The sequence below is a fragment of the Petaurus breviceps genome, unplaced genomic scaffold, assembly GCF_028583685.1.
Source record: "Petaurus breviceps papuanus isolate PSGF00001 unplaced genomic scaffold, PetGlider_PUasm1.0 77, whole genome shotgun sequence".
NCBI lineage: Eukaryota > Metazoa > Chordata > Mammalia > Diprotodontia > Petauridae > Petaurus > Petaurus breviceps.
Genome location: NW_027186492.1, coordinates 22,234,879 through 22,250,419, shown reverse-complemented (window position 1 = coordinate 22,250,419; position 15,541 = coordinate 22,234,879). Strand labels below are relative to the sequence as shown.

At 38.3% G+C, this 15,541-nt stretch overlaps 1 protein-coding gene across 1 annotated transcript in view; it reads left to right on the top strand.

The window, feature by feature from the left end:
- The window catches only part of CATSPERB (cation channel sperm associated auxiliary subunit beta), a 185,040-nt gene that overhangs the window by 114,531 nt on the left and 54,968 nt on the right, over window positions 1-15,541 (top strand). The window contains exons 22-23 of the mRNA XM_069105680.1: window positions 598-708; window positions 9,524-9,662. Coding sequence (XP_068961781.1) covers window positions 598-708; window positions 9,524-9,662 — 250 coding nt within the window. The remainder of the gene's footprint in view (window positions 1-597; window positions 709-9,523; window positions 9,663-15,541) is intronic.

Genomic DNA, 15,541 nt, shown 5'->3' with positions numbered 1-15,541 from the left:
GTCATATGATGCTTTTTATAAACTCTATCCTATATTCAGTGTAGTTGTTTAAGAAAAATTTCTCTGTAGCTCCTGCTGAATATCATCAAAACACTAATACATTACTGATGACATATTCCATTTGAAACTTTATTCACTGACATTTTATTTCAAAAACAAAGATTGAATTAGAGATAAAATATAAGTCATAGATATATCACCTTTTGTTGTAAAACAGTTTTAGCTATTCTTGGTCCATAGTGTTCTATATGTCTTTGGTCCTGAGAGGGGAAAAATTAAAAACAAAACTAAAGTATATGACAACATGTACTATTATGTTCCCTGTGATTATCTTGTTCCCAATGTAGCAACACTCCCTGGATGTTACACATCTTGTCTTGTTCATGGTACTTTATATCAAGTTCTTCTATATTCTCTCCCTCTTCCATATTCCCTCCCTCCTTTCCTTCCTTCCTTCCTTCCTTCCTTCCTTCCTTCCTTCCTTCCTTCCTTCCTTCCTTCCTTCCTTCCTTCCTTCCTTCCTTCCTTCTTTCCTTCTCTTCCTCCTTTCTTTTTTCCTCCCTTTCCTAACTTTCACCCTTTTTATTTGCTTTCTAGGTAACTGGAAAATACAAGAAGTGTTTCAACAAGTCCTCTAGAGCAGAGTGTAATTGCTCCACTGCAGAGAAGTTTTCTTACACTACTGAGTTCTCAGACTGCAGGGAAAAGGTAAGAAAATCTGGTAACCTGAAAACCAATAATTTAAATCCAAGATACTAAAAATATTCTTTTGGACAAAAACAAAACATAGTCTATCTGGCCTATAAAGAAAATGAGATTCATGGGGTGGCTAGGTGGTGCAGTGAATAAAGCACCAGCCCTGGAGTCAGGAGGACCTGGGTTCGGATACAGCCTCAGACACTCAACACACACACACACACACACACACACACACACACAAAACTAGCCATGGGACCTTGGACAAGTCACTTAACCCCAATTGTCCTCCAAAAAGAAAAAAGAAAACAAAAGAAGATTCACTGCTTATAATTTATGACAAGGCAACAAAAACTTCAATCATAATCAAGTCATGCTTGTTTGCCCATAGAAAAGGGAAATTTCTATGAGCCAGGGAGGTTTCTAAATGTGAATCATTTTACATAACTGCTTGGAAAGTAAATAAAACATATAGTCATGCTAGGTTCACAAATGGTCTACTATTGGCAAGGGTGTGGGCTATTGTCCAGGAGGGAGAATAGAACCTTATTGGTTATTCCATCATTAGCCTTGTGATCAGAAATAAGCTGAACTCTCTCTTTTGGTTAGCCTTTCATTATAAATTAGGAAATGGAAAACAAAAATCTGGGGTTAGATATGACTGCCCATTTGCCCTGAAATGGAAGCTTATTCTAAAACAAGGTTACTCCTGTCAAGAGGGGAAAAAGGGGCCCCTTCTATCAATAGGAAAATCTTTTCCTTCCTCTCTCCTTTCCTTCCTTCCTTCCTTCCTTCCTTCCTTCCTTCCTTCCTTCCTTCCTTCCTTCCTTCCTTCCTTCCTTCCTCCCTCCCTTCCTTCCTTTCTTCTTTTCTTCCTTCCTTCTGTCCTTCCTTTTCCTTCTCTCCAATATAATAACACATGTCACAATAAGACATGAATCTAGACAGCTTATTGGACCTGGAGTCAAGAAACCTGGGTTTATGGGGTGGCTAGGTAGCTCAGTGAATAGAGTACCAGCCTTGGAGATAGGAGGACCTGAGTTCAAACTAAGCCTCAGACACTTAACACTTACTAGCCATGTGACCTTGGGCAAGTCACTTAACCCCAATTGCCCTGCTTTCCCCCTACCAAAAAGCAAAAACAAAAACAAACAAAAACAAACCAAAAACAGAAACAAAACCCTGGGTTTGCATACAACAACAGAAACTTACTTGAGCGATTATGGGCAAGTCATTCGATTTCTCAGAACCTCAGTGTGTAGATGTATAGAGATATAATTATATTCACACACACACATACACACACACATATACACACATATAATGGAAATTAAATTATTTTCATTGCTTACCTCTCAGGGTTGTTGTGAGCATAAGAATTGTATTCCTCTCTATAAAGCCCTTGAATAGACCATAGTAGCATGTCATTGATGAAAGAAACAGCCAGGATGGAGAACTGAGAGACTGCCTTAATATGAGGAAATTGGTTGGAAAAATGGCACCGTGTTCATGGAAGACCACCTGCATTCTCTCTTTTATCTCCCTTGACAGAAATTTAATAACCAGGAAGCTTGGTTCCCCTTAAAGAAAGCCTCCTCAAGTTTGATACAAATCATACACATGATATCAACAATGTACAAACTAAATTAAGTTCATGCAGATTAAGCAAAAGAGTTGGACATCAAAACATGGAATTACAGTCACCTGAAAACAAACCACTTGGCACAGGACTGCTTGATTAGTGCCCGGTATTGTCTTTGGTTATCAGAGCATTCTGATTCCTTTAATTGCTTCAGTGCACAGGCAATGAAAAATATTATCCATATCTGTAGATCACATAAAACTACATGTGTTGGTTAGAAATGACTAATTATACTGATGAGTCTGATGTGTGGCTCATGGCCTTCCTTCTCCTTGGAGTAGTATAGAAGGCACAGTAACGCAGGGAACTAGAATGGCTATGAACTAGGAATGCACACTGGGCACATTTATAAGTATCAATGTACTTTGATTTATTTTTACCATTCTGGTTAAAGTCTTAGACAGTTATAAACTTATTAGTACCCTTAAATGCATTTGGGATTAATGGAAAGAGTTGGTGGTATTAGGGTATGGTAGATAGACTTGGTTACAAATATAAAAAGCAAGATAAAAAATCTAAGATTAGAAAAATATTTGAAGCAGTACAAAGGTTAAAATAATTCCTCATATCCATAAAGAACTTATTCAAATGTTAAAAGGAAAAATCCAGTTACAATTGGATCTGTATTATCAAGGTTTTCAATGTCCGTTAAAAAGAAAAACCATACACGTATTATAAACTACAGGTGAGTCAAACACAAGGGCCCAATGATAATACTCCAACACACTCCCAAGTGTGACTGGAACTAAATTAAATATAATTGGGAAATATTTAACAAAATAAATAAAAATATTATAGAACATAGATGATGTTAATATGTGATTTTCCAATTCAATAGTAGCCAGCAGCGATCCGTTTAATGGCCCTGCTAATTTTTGAGTTTGACACCATGGTTATAAAGTCCTTTGAAAATAAATAAGTATTCAACCAAACTAATGAGAGAGAGAAATGAAAATAAAATGAACTTGGGGAAGGGGTAACACTTCAAACCTCTTAACTTGACAAAAGTATTTTAAATATTTCATTACATATGTTATCTTGTCCATATGGATTGTTCTTGTCATTCAGTCATGTCTCTCTGTATGACCCCATGGACTTATCTACAGTGTTTTATTGGCAAATCATTAGAGTGATTTACTATTTATTTCTACAGCATGTCCCTGTTTTACAGAGGAGGAGCTTAGGTAAATTGGGGTTAAGTGGCTTGCCTAGGGTCACATAGCTAGTAAGTATTTGAAACCAGATTTTAACTCAGATCTTCCTGACTCCAGGCCCAGTGCTCCATCCCCTGCAGCACGATTGAGGGTCTACCCATATGGGTACGTTCTCTAAAAATACAGACCCTAACCTACCCACACCTCTTTATCCTATATAGATATATATCTTTTCTATATCCTCTCATAAATTTTCCATGGAGATAGAGTTAACCTCGTGGAGGCCTTTCTCTAGATCTCCTTATGCCGTGTAAATAACAGTGAAGCATGAAATCTCTCAGTTTCTTATCCCTCACTCTAGTTATATGATCAGCTTGTCTTCTTTCCCAAATATTAATTTCGCCAATGTTTTATGTCACTTCGTGTAGGCAAGTCATATAGTTGGAAATGGGCCATAGCCAGTTCAGGTCCTCACATCTATAGATTCCTCCAGTGCCATTTGGATTAACTCCAAAGTAGATGCTATAGAGATTTTGGTATTCCATGACCATCAGCTCTGAAAATGGCATTTCTGTCATACACATTTTTGTTTTCAGGAAGTAATCAAAAAACTGCTCTGTTTTTGTCCCTTCCGGGTTGCATTTTTCTCTTTTTTTGAGACAAAACATACTCAAAATCAAGTCAGTCAACAAGTAATTATTAAGTTCCTGTGATGTGCCAGATACTGTGCTCTGGGGATATAGAAAAAGACTAAAGAAAGGATCTACCATAAAACATGAAAACAACTATATACAAACAACCTATATACAGAATAAATTGAAACTAACCCACAGAGAGAAAGCTCTAGCATTAAAGGGTGTCAGGAAAGGCTTCCTGTAGAAGGAGGGATTTTCACTGAGACTTGAAGAAAGTCAGGAAAGCCAAGAGGCAAAGATGAGGAGGGAGAGCGTTTTAGGCATATTGGACAGTCAGTGCAATGGCTGGACAAACAGTGAGGAGGCCAGTGTCACTGGATCAAACGTGATGTTATGGCGAAAAAAATATAAGAAGACTGGAAAGATGGGAGGACTAGGTGATGAAAAATTTTGAGTGACAAACAGAGAATTTTGTATTTGATCCTGGAGGTGATAGGGAGCCACTATAATTTATTAAGTAGGGGGTGATATAGTCAGACATGTACTTTAGAAAAATTACAGTGGAAACTGAATTGAGAATGGATTGTAGCGGGGCGGAGCCAAGATGGCAGAGTAGAAGCACGACCCTCCCGTGGCTCCGGCTTCCACCCTCCCCAATCCATATAAAAAGGGGACTCTAAACAAACTTTGGAGCTGCAGAAACCACAAAATGGCACAGAGAAGCTAACCTCCTGCTGAGAACAGGCCGGCAGGCCAGCAAGAATCAGCCAGCGCAAGGCTCTGGGAGCCAAGCCCACCACCACGCTGAGGCTTTAGCCCCAGGGCGGGCTTGACCAGCCGCCTGCCAGAGGGACTCCAGATCAGCAGCTGCTGTGGCCATTTCCAGATTTATCAATACATAGATGCGAAGGACAAGGTGAGAGGCCAGTGCAGTCTGGACTTTGGGACCCAGTAAGTGGGAGTGCATGGCTTTTACCTCTGGGGCGAGAAACCGCTGAGATTCCAGCACAGCCTGCCAGCCCCATGTGGCGGCTTCAGCTCCTGGCCTGCAGAGTGTAGGGGGACCAAGCACCAGTCTGAGGGGTCATTGCTCTTGCTTTAACCTGCTTGGATCTGGATTGCAGTCTAGGGTGGAGGTCCTGGGGTGTGGGTCCAGCTTGCCAGAGTATGTGGAGACCTCAGAGAGGGCACCCATCTAATACCTCCGGCAGCTGAGAAAACCCTAGCGTTTGGGACAAAAACTCCCCTGTCTGGTGGCAGAGTCCACTGTGGCAAAAAGCCTAAAAGTCAAATCATTGAGTGGCAAAATGAGCAGGCAAAGGAAACAAAGCAGACAGAAGATTCCAACATTACACTCCTATTTTGGGGATAAGAAGGAGCAAGGCATGGGACAGGAGGAAATCAGTAAAGTCAGAACTCCTGCACCAAAAGCTTCAAAGGAAAATACAAGCTGGTTACAGGCCATAGAGGAACTTAAGAAGCAGATAAGAGAAGTGGAGGAAAAATTGGGAAGAGAAATGAGAACAATGCAAGAAAATTATGAAATGAGAGTCAACAGCCTGACTGAAGAAAATAATACCTTAAAAAACAGACTGACTCAAATGGCAAAGGAGGCTCAAAAAGGCAATGAGGAGAAGAATGCCTTAAAAAGTTGAATTTGCCAGATGGAAAAAGAATATCAAAAGCTCACTGAGGAGAATCATTGTTTCAGAATTAGATTGGAGCAAATGGAAGCTAATGACTTTATGAGAAATCAAGATGCTGTTAAACAGATCCAAACAAATGAAAGAATAGAAGGCAATGTGCAATATCTCAAGGGAAAAACCACTGACCTGGAAAATAGATCCAGGAGAGATAATTTAAAAATTATTGGACTGCCTGAGAGCCATGACCAAAGTAAGAGCCTGGAAAGAATCCTCCAGGAAGTTCCCAAAGAAAACTGCCCTGATGTTTTAGAACGAGAGGGCAAAATAGAGGTTGAAAGAATCCACCGATCACCTCCTGAAAAAGATCCCCAAAAGAAAACTCCTTGGAATATTATAGCCAGGTTCCAGAATTCCCAGATTAAGGAGAGAATATTACAAGCAGCCAGGAAGAAACAATTTGAATATTGTGGAAACACAATCAGGATAACCCAGGATCTGGCAGCTTCTACACTGAGGGATCGAAGGGCCTGGAATGTGATATTCCAGAGGTCAAGGGAGCTGGGATTAAAACCAAGAGTCACCTACCCAGCAAAACTGAGTATCATGTTTCAGGGGAAAATATGGTCATTCAGTGGAATACAGGACTTTCAAGTATTCTTGCTGAAAAAACCAGAGTTGAATAGAAAATTTGACATTCAGATACAAGAAGCAAGAGAAGCATGAGAAGGTAAACAGGGAAAAGAAATCATAAGGAACTTATCAAATTTGGACAATTTTTTTTTAAAGCAATTGGGGTTGAGTGGCTTGCTTGGGGTTGCATGGCCAGTTGTTGTTTCTGGGTGTGGTGATGAGTGTCTGGGCCCAGATTTGATCTGGGTCGTCCCGGCACTGGGGCCGGTGCTCTTGCTCGCTGAGCCACCTGGCCAAAGTTGAACTATTAACATTCCTACATGGAAAAACAATCATTGTAACTTATGAAACTTTTCTCAGTAGTTGAAGGGATTAGAAACATGTATATGTATATATATATATGTCTTTATATGAGGGTATGCGGGCATATGAATACATATGTGAATGTGTGTATATACGTTTACAGGTATACATAGATAGAGGGCACGGGACCAATTTAACAGGAAGGGATGATACTTAAAAGGTGAAATTAAGAGGTGAAAGGAATATAATGAGAGGAGATGGGGAGAGACAGAGTGGGGCAAACTATCTCATACAGAAGAGGCAAGGGAAAATGGTTACAATGGAGGGGAAGAATAGGAAGGCAAAAGGGAATGGGTCAACCTTATTCCTATTGAATCTGGCTTGAGGAGGGAGGGAAATACACACTAAATAGGGGATCTCACCCTCCAGGAGAATAGGGGGGGAAGGGGATGTGAGGGGGGATGATGGAAGGGAGGGCAGGCTGGCGGGGAGGGAAATTGGAAGCACCCACTTGTGAAAAGGGACAGGATCAAAGTAGAGAATAGAACAAGTGGGAGGTGGGATAGGAGGGAGGGAAATATTGTCAGTCTTTTACAATACATCTACTATGTTATTGTTTTGCATTAGCCGCACATGTACAACCTATACTGAACTGCTTGTCTCCCCGGTGGGGGTGGGTGGCAGGGGGGGGAGGGAATGAATCTGGAATTGAAAGTTTTAAAATCAAATATTCAAATATATATATATATATATATGTGTGTGTGTGTGTGTGTGTGTGTATACTATTATTAATACCATCTTACATGTTATTAAGGAAAAAAAAGATATACAGGCACTGAAGCATAGAGATACACTGGAAAAGTTGAAACGGGTATGGGAGAAAATATGGGAGAGAACAGATTGGAGGTGGGGATAACATGTGGGACTGCTGTTTTGGGGGGATGGGTGGGGGAAAAACGGGGAGAAAATTTGTAACTCAAAATCTGGCGGAAACGAATGATGTAAATCAGAAGTTAATAAAGCATTAAAAAAAAAGAGAATGGATTGTAGGGGACCTATGAGAAGGCTACTGTAGTAGATCATGTATGAAAGATGAGGGCCTACACCAGGGTAGTAGAAATATAAGAGGCCAGAAGGGGGCATGTCTGAGAGTTGTGGCAATGGTGAAATTGATAGATAGGCCTTGGTAACAGATTGGATATAAGGGATAAAAGGTAGTAACCAGATGAGGATGGAATTTTAGCTGTAACTTGAAGAAAGTCAGGAAATCCAGGGAAGGAAGGGGGTAGAGATGGGGAGAAATAGAATTCTAGGACTAGGGGACAGTCGACAAAAGTGCAGAGTTAGGAAACAGAGAGTCTGTCATGAGAAAGAGCAGAAAGGCCAGAGTCCCTGGAACACAGTGTATGTGGATGGAGGAAGGTGTAAAAAGACTTGAAAGGTAGGAGGGCATTAGGTTATGAAGGGCTGTGAACATCTAATGGATTTATATTTGATCTTGGAGGTTAAAGAGTCAGGGCAATTTATCAAAAGGGACAGGAATGGGGGAAGGAGGAGAGGTGATATTTGGCAATAGAGAGGAGGATACATTTAAGTGGGGAGTTACTTGAGGCAGGGAGAACAACCAAAAGACTACTGCAATAATTTAGATGTGAAGTGATGAAGGCTGGTGGAAATATCAGATGGAAGAAGGAAGCATTTATGAGATGTCATAAAGGGAAAAATCACAAAACTTGGCCACAGATTAGATATGAGCAAGGGTGTGTAAGAGAGTGAGAAAATGAAGATGACTCCAAAATTGGAGCACAGATGAATGGGAGGATGGTGGTGCCCTCCACAGTGATAGGAGAGTTAGAATGAATATTCAGAAAACATTAACAAAATTAATTTTATTAATATTTTGTTTTTCAGTTTTTTTGCCCATATGTCACTACTCTCTAATTCATTTTCCCCCTCCCCAGAAGCTTTCCATTATGATAAATCAGCAAAATATAAATAACAAACCATAAATCAATAAAATTAAGCAAAATCACTCAAGGAACTGATCATGTTTGAAAATGTATGTCTCATTGTGTACCTTTAGTCCATCAGATCTATGCTCAGATATGGGAGGTATAAATTTTTTTTAATAAATGATTCTTCTTCATTACTTTGTGCAAGTCTTTCAATGTTTTTTTCTAAAATCATCTAGCTCATTGTTTATTATTGTTTGATTTGAAAAGAGAGTTCTGAAGCCTTTCTGAGTTTTCATTCTTTATTATGTAAATTGTTCTGGTTCTGCTCATTTCATTCTACATCAGTTTGCATATGTCTTCCCAAGTTTCTCCAAATTCATCATTTGTTCTTGCTTCTGGTACAATTGTATCCCATTATTTTAATAACCACAGTTTATTCAATCATTACCCAAATGATGGGCACCTACTTTGTTTCCAGTTCTTTGCTACAACAAGAAGTACTGCTGTAGAAATTTTTAGTGTGTTTGGATCTTTGCCTTCTCACTGATCACTATGGGAACATAAATATGCCCAGTATTAGTACTGATTTGTCAGAGGTGGAGTTAAGGAACTTTTGGATATTCTTTGGAAATGCTTTCCATATTTCTCAGTACTACCAACAGTACTTTGCATGCCAAATATCTAATAAGTGGCCCCTCTAGGACTCAAGTCTAGATTTACTGACTTAAACATCTAGTATTATGCATAACCCTGACTATTATTCCTTGAAATTTAAATTCTACAACTATAGTTACCATAATTTATAAAGTAATATGAGTGATTTTTATCCAGATTCAAATCCTTCTTTTAATGTTTATTTTAGGTCCCTCGTTATAAGTTTCCAGTTAGCCAGTATCCCATCTCTTTGATCCTCCTAACTGAAGATCATAAAGAACTCAAGATGGAGCCTCCGTTTTTGGTTACTGTTACAGAAGTGAATCAAAGAGAAAACTGGAAAATCAGTAAGACTTGCCTATTTCTGGACAATTTCTACTTGATCATAAAATATTGAATCACTTAGATCAACAAGTTACAAATGGAGGTCTATAATACATTAATTCAGTGAAGTGGATTCTATTATTTAAAAAGATTTTGGGATTTCAACCTCACAGAAGTTGAAAACTTTTTTGGTGTCATAAATATAAGTTTAATAACCTCTGGTCCCTGTTTGTCTAAATATGGTAGAATGGGTTGTCTCTACTTGCTTTCTTACTAACCTATTATTAATGTTTACTCAATAATGCAGTGCAATTTTCCATACTGGGGATAACATCACTATCAAATTGATGGAGGACAGAAAACTAATGTATTGATTGACAATGCCGGGATCCCAAAAGATCTTGACCAGTTAGGATACAGGACTGATGCAAACAAGATAATCTCTGATGGGGATACATGTAAAATCTTTCACTTGAGTTCAAAAAATCAATTGTATAAACATAGGGAAGAGGAATGTATGGTAAGAAAGCAATTCATATCAAAAAGACATAGGGAGACTATTGGAATGCCTTCTCCATAAGTCAGTTGTGTGATATGGCAATTAAAATGAACTTGGACTGTTGTGATGGCAAGGAAAATAAGACTTTTTGCTGTTTTTCTGGATTGGGTTTTAGCCAATAAAGTGCCTTTGGTTGAGCATTGCCTTTGACTAAATTGAGTCTTTGATTGGAAATAGCATATTTCCATTGCTTGGAGGGATAGGAGAGAGCAGTTGATAGAGAGAAACAAGTGTGAGTGAGCTAGGGGAACTTGCTTGTGGGGAAGCCTAACAGAAAGAATGTTTGTTATGTTGGTCCTCTGTTGATTTGTGTTGATTTCTCAGACAGAAACCCTGCCTATAGATCTGTGTTGATTTATCAGATAGAAGCCCTGTCTGCTGATCTGTGTCAATTTCTCAGACAGAAGCCCTGTCTTTTGGTCTCTGTTGATTTTTCAGACAGAAGCCCTATGTCTGTGTTGATTTCTCAGACAGAAGCCCTGTCTGTTGATCTAATGATGATGCTAGTAATGTTTATAAATATTGTTATAGCCTTGTTAAGCTTTGTCTTTCTAGAAACAGAAGCTGTGGGCAGGAACCCCTGGAGCCTGCTGTCAATTTTAGAGCAGGAAGAGCTTGGAGTGGAACAGCTCCTGTGAGTTGAGACAAGGTGCAAGAGCAGAGAGCTGCCTATGTGTGAATCCAGATAAGAGTTGTGTGGATCCAAGCAAGATGTTGGAGTTCTCAGCCCCCAGAGGAAGAGTCCTGGGACTTGGAAGTCAACCTTGAGTCAAAATGAAAGAGGACTTTACCTGAACACTCTGTTTTGACTGAGGAGATTGTAATTTACTGCAACATAGGGGTGGATGGTGTTTGTATTTTCTGCTACCTCTTAAGGATGTGCTACACTAAGAAAACCCTAGCCTGGGACCCCCTGACTTTGAGAATGCAATAATATATGCTGTATGGGGATTCTGAGAAATGTAGTAAGATATACTGAATGATATGTTTTGTTTAAGACTGGGGCTACTTTAGTAATAAGCTATGCTATATTGTTGTGAATGTTGTACTTTACTTTATTGAACAATGTTTAGTTCTGAATAGAGAGTTAATTATACTGTGCCATTAGACTGTTAAAATTATTCATAGCAGCAGTCCTAAAGAGAACAGCCATGATTGTCTTTACAGCTGTCCAGTAATGTGTCCAGATACAAGAAAGTGATGAGCTCAATGAATTCTGTAACACATGTAAAAAAGTAGGTACATTTGGAATACCACATTTTAGAAACACCATTGATAAATTGGGGTCCATTCAGAAGATAAGTGATCAAGATGGAAAAGACTTGGTGAAAAAAACAGACTTGTGCTTGGCTCAGATGACAGAACAATGAACAGTGAATTAAAATGAATAAAAGAACTAAAAGTTATATCAATTTTTGTACAACATTTAAAATGTGTATTAAAAATTTAAAAAAAACAAAATCTTTATAATCATTAGAGCTAGCTATACTCCTTATATGGTATTCCATGCTCCACATCTGTGCCTTTTTATTAGTTTTCTCCCCATCACAGGAATACTCCTCTAGCCCTGCCTTGACATTGTAGACTCATGCCCTAAGTTCTTGCAAAGCTTAGTTCAGATTCAGTCTACTACATAAGGACATTCCTTTATTTTTTGAAAGTTTTTCATTTTTAACATTCTTTTCTTTTTAAGTGTTGAATTCCAAACGGCCCTTATTCTTACAAATTTGATTCAGTTCTTCATACATTATATATTGAGGCCTTTATCAAGAGAAACTTTCCATAAAAATTTAGATATTACTTCATTGTCTATGATATCTTTTAGTACTATCCCTGATTGTTTCTTTTAATTTTGTCTATTTTTCTTTTTGCTTTGTCTGAGATCATGATTGCTACCTCTGTCTTTTTTACTCTAACTGATTGATATTAGATTCTGCTCCAGCCCTTTATTTTAATGCTATGGTATCTTTCAGTTTCAAATGTGTCTCATAAACAATATATTGTTGGATTTGGGCTTCTTTTCCATTCTGCTACCCACTACTGTTTTACGGGTGAGCTCATCCCATTCAAATTCAGTTATGATTACAGTGAACTTCCTTCCTGTTTTCTTCTGTTTCTTCTTCTTTCTCTTTTTATCCTGTTCCTCCTCAAAAGTCTATTTTGTTTCTAACTACTGCCTCCTTTAATTTGCTTTCCCTTTTATCATCCTCAACCCCTTTTCTCTTTTTCTCTTCCCCTCCTATTTCCCTATTGGGCAAGATAGATTTTTATAAATATCTGACTTTGAGTGTGTGTATGCATATATACATATACACATGCACATCCACATATGTACATGTATACACACACATGCATACACACACATTGTAAAAGTTCTTCCTTGTGTACCTCTTTTATACAAGAACATTTTCTCCCTTCTACCTCCACCTTCTCCTACTGCATCACTCTTTCTCACCCTTCATTTTTTGGGAGATCATTAAAAAATAATCAACTCATACCCATGCCCTCTGTCTATGCAAATTTTTAACTGTCTTAAATGATGATAAAGTTCTCAGGGGTTACATGTATCATCTTGCATTGTAGGAATATAGGCAATTTAACTTTATTGAGTCCCTTCTTATTACTCTTTCATATATATCTTTTTATGTTTCTCTTGAGTCTTGTGTTTGAATGTCAAAATTTTTTATTCAGCTCTGGTCATCAGTAATACTTGAAAGTCCTTAATTTCATTAAATATCCATTTTTTTCCCTCTCAAGAATTATGCTCAGTTTTTCTAAGGAGGTTATTCTTGATTGTAATCCTAGTCAGGGGTGGGGAACCTGCAGCCTCAAGGTCACATGTGTCCCTCTAAGTCCTCAAGTGCAGCCCTTTGGCTGAATCCAAACTTCACAGAACAAATCCCCTTAGTAAAAGTACTTTTTCTGTAAAACTTGGACTTAGTCAAAAGGCCCCACCCAAGGATCTATAAGGCTACATGTGGCCTCAAGGCTGCAAATTTCCCAATGTATCTAGCTCTTTGCCTTCTGGAACATCATATTTCAAGCTCTCCTTTCCTAAAATGTGGAAGCTACTAAATCTTACACAGCACCATTATTGATATCCTTAAATATTATCCTAAACAGAATGTGCTATTTCAGATAGGGAATGTGGTGGGCCATAGAAGAGAATAAATTCCCTGTCACTAGGGCTTTTCAAGTGGATAGGTACATTGTAGATAGAATTCACATTTTGGCATGACTTTAATAAATTCAGTTCAATAAATTTTTAAATGCCTGTACTCTGTGCACAGCAATAGAGATACAAGGAAAAAAATGCAACAATCTTTGTTCTTAAGGAACTTATATACTATGGGAGGAAAATAACATAACTACAAATTAGTAACTATGAAGTACATACAAAGTAATACATCATAATTTCAAATGGAGCATAGTACTAATATTTAAGGATATCAAGAATGGTCTGGTGTAGCAGCAGATAACACCTGAACGAAATTTTGAAGGCACCTAGGGAGTGAGTCCACAAGGGCAATACAGGATGAGGGGTGCATTCCTATCATGTGAGAGCATTAATACAAAGGCACATATGCAAGACATGGAAAGGCATGACTGGGTACAGCTATCAAGGACAACATGAGTAGAACAGGGGGTCGGTGAAGGAGAATAACATGAAATCTGGGTAGAAATATAGGTGAGAGCCAGATTATTGAGGGCTTTAAATGCCACGGTAAGAATTCTGAAATTCTTGGAGTCAATAGAGGGACACTGAAGAAATTTTATTTGACATAGGTTTTACTAGATGACCTTTAAGGTCCCTTCCCACTTTGTAAATCTTTTTATCTGTACTTAGGTCAGGAGACTGTGGGGAAGAAGGAAACACACCAGGGTTTTGATGCCTCTGAGATTTTACCCAGTGTGTTAGAAATTATAGAAACACAAGGTCCAAGCCTAAAAAAAATTATGTAGAAAACGGAATCGGAATTTAACAAGATTGTAATGTGGAAAAGTAGCGTGACCACAATTTATAATATCCAGTCCAAGACTTTGTAGGAACCTCCACTTTGCCTGAGCTATGTAGTGCAGCTATTTTGAATGCAACGGATTCCTTCATTAGCTCCTCTGCCATTTCCACCATTACCTCCCCCAGCCTATGATTCTCACTGACAACCTCAGGCTGCAGTAGCTAACAGATTCCAAGAAAGGCAACTTGAGAAAAAAGTTCATGACTGTGAGAGAGTGTCATGATAAGAGGGCATCTCTAATGTTTGTGGAAATAGTTAGGCAGCACAGACTCAGCAATCAGAGCTTTCTCTTAGTTGCCCTCTCCCTTTTGAAACAGTGTCAGGAGAAGTTGTTGCCTCTATGTCATTAAAGTCCTCAGAAGTATCTCCCACTATGGTACCAGTTGCCCAGGAGCTGTTTGTCAGTATCTAAGAGAAAGAGCTATAGTGACAAGACATGGCCACAATATCAATAGGTTCTCTATCTCTGAATGTGCTCACTCCTATCCAGTTCTCTTTCTTAAATGTGTGTTAGTGCCCAACCACAAATGCTAAGGGTTTGGTCATATAATAGCTAGAAATATGACATGAAGCATACCACTAATGAAAAAGTAATTTTAATGTCATCATTACTTAGAAAATTAATGAGCACAAGATTTCTATCAACAAATTCTGAAGAACACAGTGAACTAATGTACTTAGTCACTTTAATGACCAGGAATTGTTTCCATGATATGAACACATATTTTCAGAAGGTGGGAGAAAACCTTATATAGAGAGAAAATTCTTGGTCTATACAATTTTGCCCTTTATTTTTCTTCTTGTTTTCCACATCAATATCATTAACTCCCTCCTCTTATCCACCCTTAAGTCTCAACATGTAACTTGACCAGTTGTCAGAAAAAAAGTGTGCATATGTGTGTAGATATGTGTATACATATACATATATCCTAAACTTTAAAAAGTGGTAAAATGAGTTTTCTTAATTAGCTCCTTTAAAACCTTTTGCATATATTAAGATTCTCAAGCAACACTTGATTCTTCTCCCCTTATTAGAATGTTAGCCCTTTATTATCTTTCAGATCCTTCTAATTGCTCAAATACATTTATATCACTAAGCTTCTCTTTTCTCTGGTGTTTATATTTCAAAGTCCCTACTCTATTCTGTGATTTTCATTAAGGATCTGTGAGTGTCCTATATTCCATTAAAACTCAATTTCCCCCCATACAATTAGACTCAATTTTGCAGATATTTTTAAAATTGTGAGCCTGTTGTTGTTTGATTGTTGCAATACTATATTCTAAGCTATCTTCTCTATTGCAACAGCTTTCAACCAGAGAACCA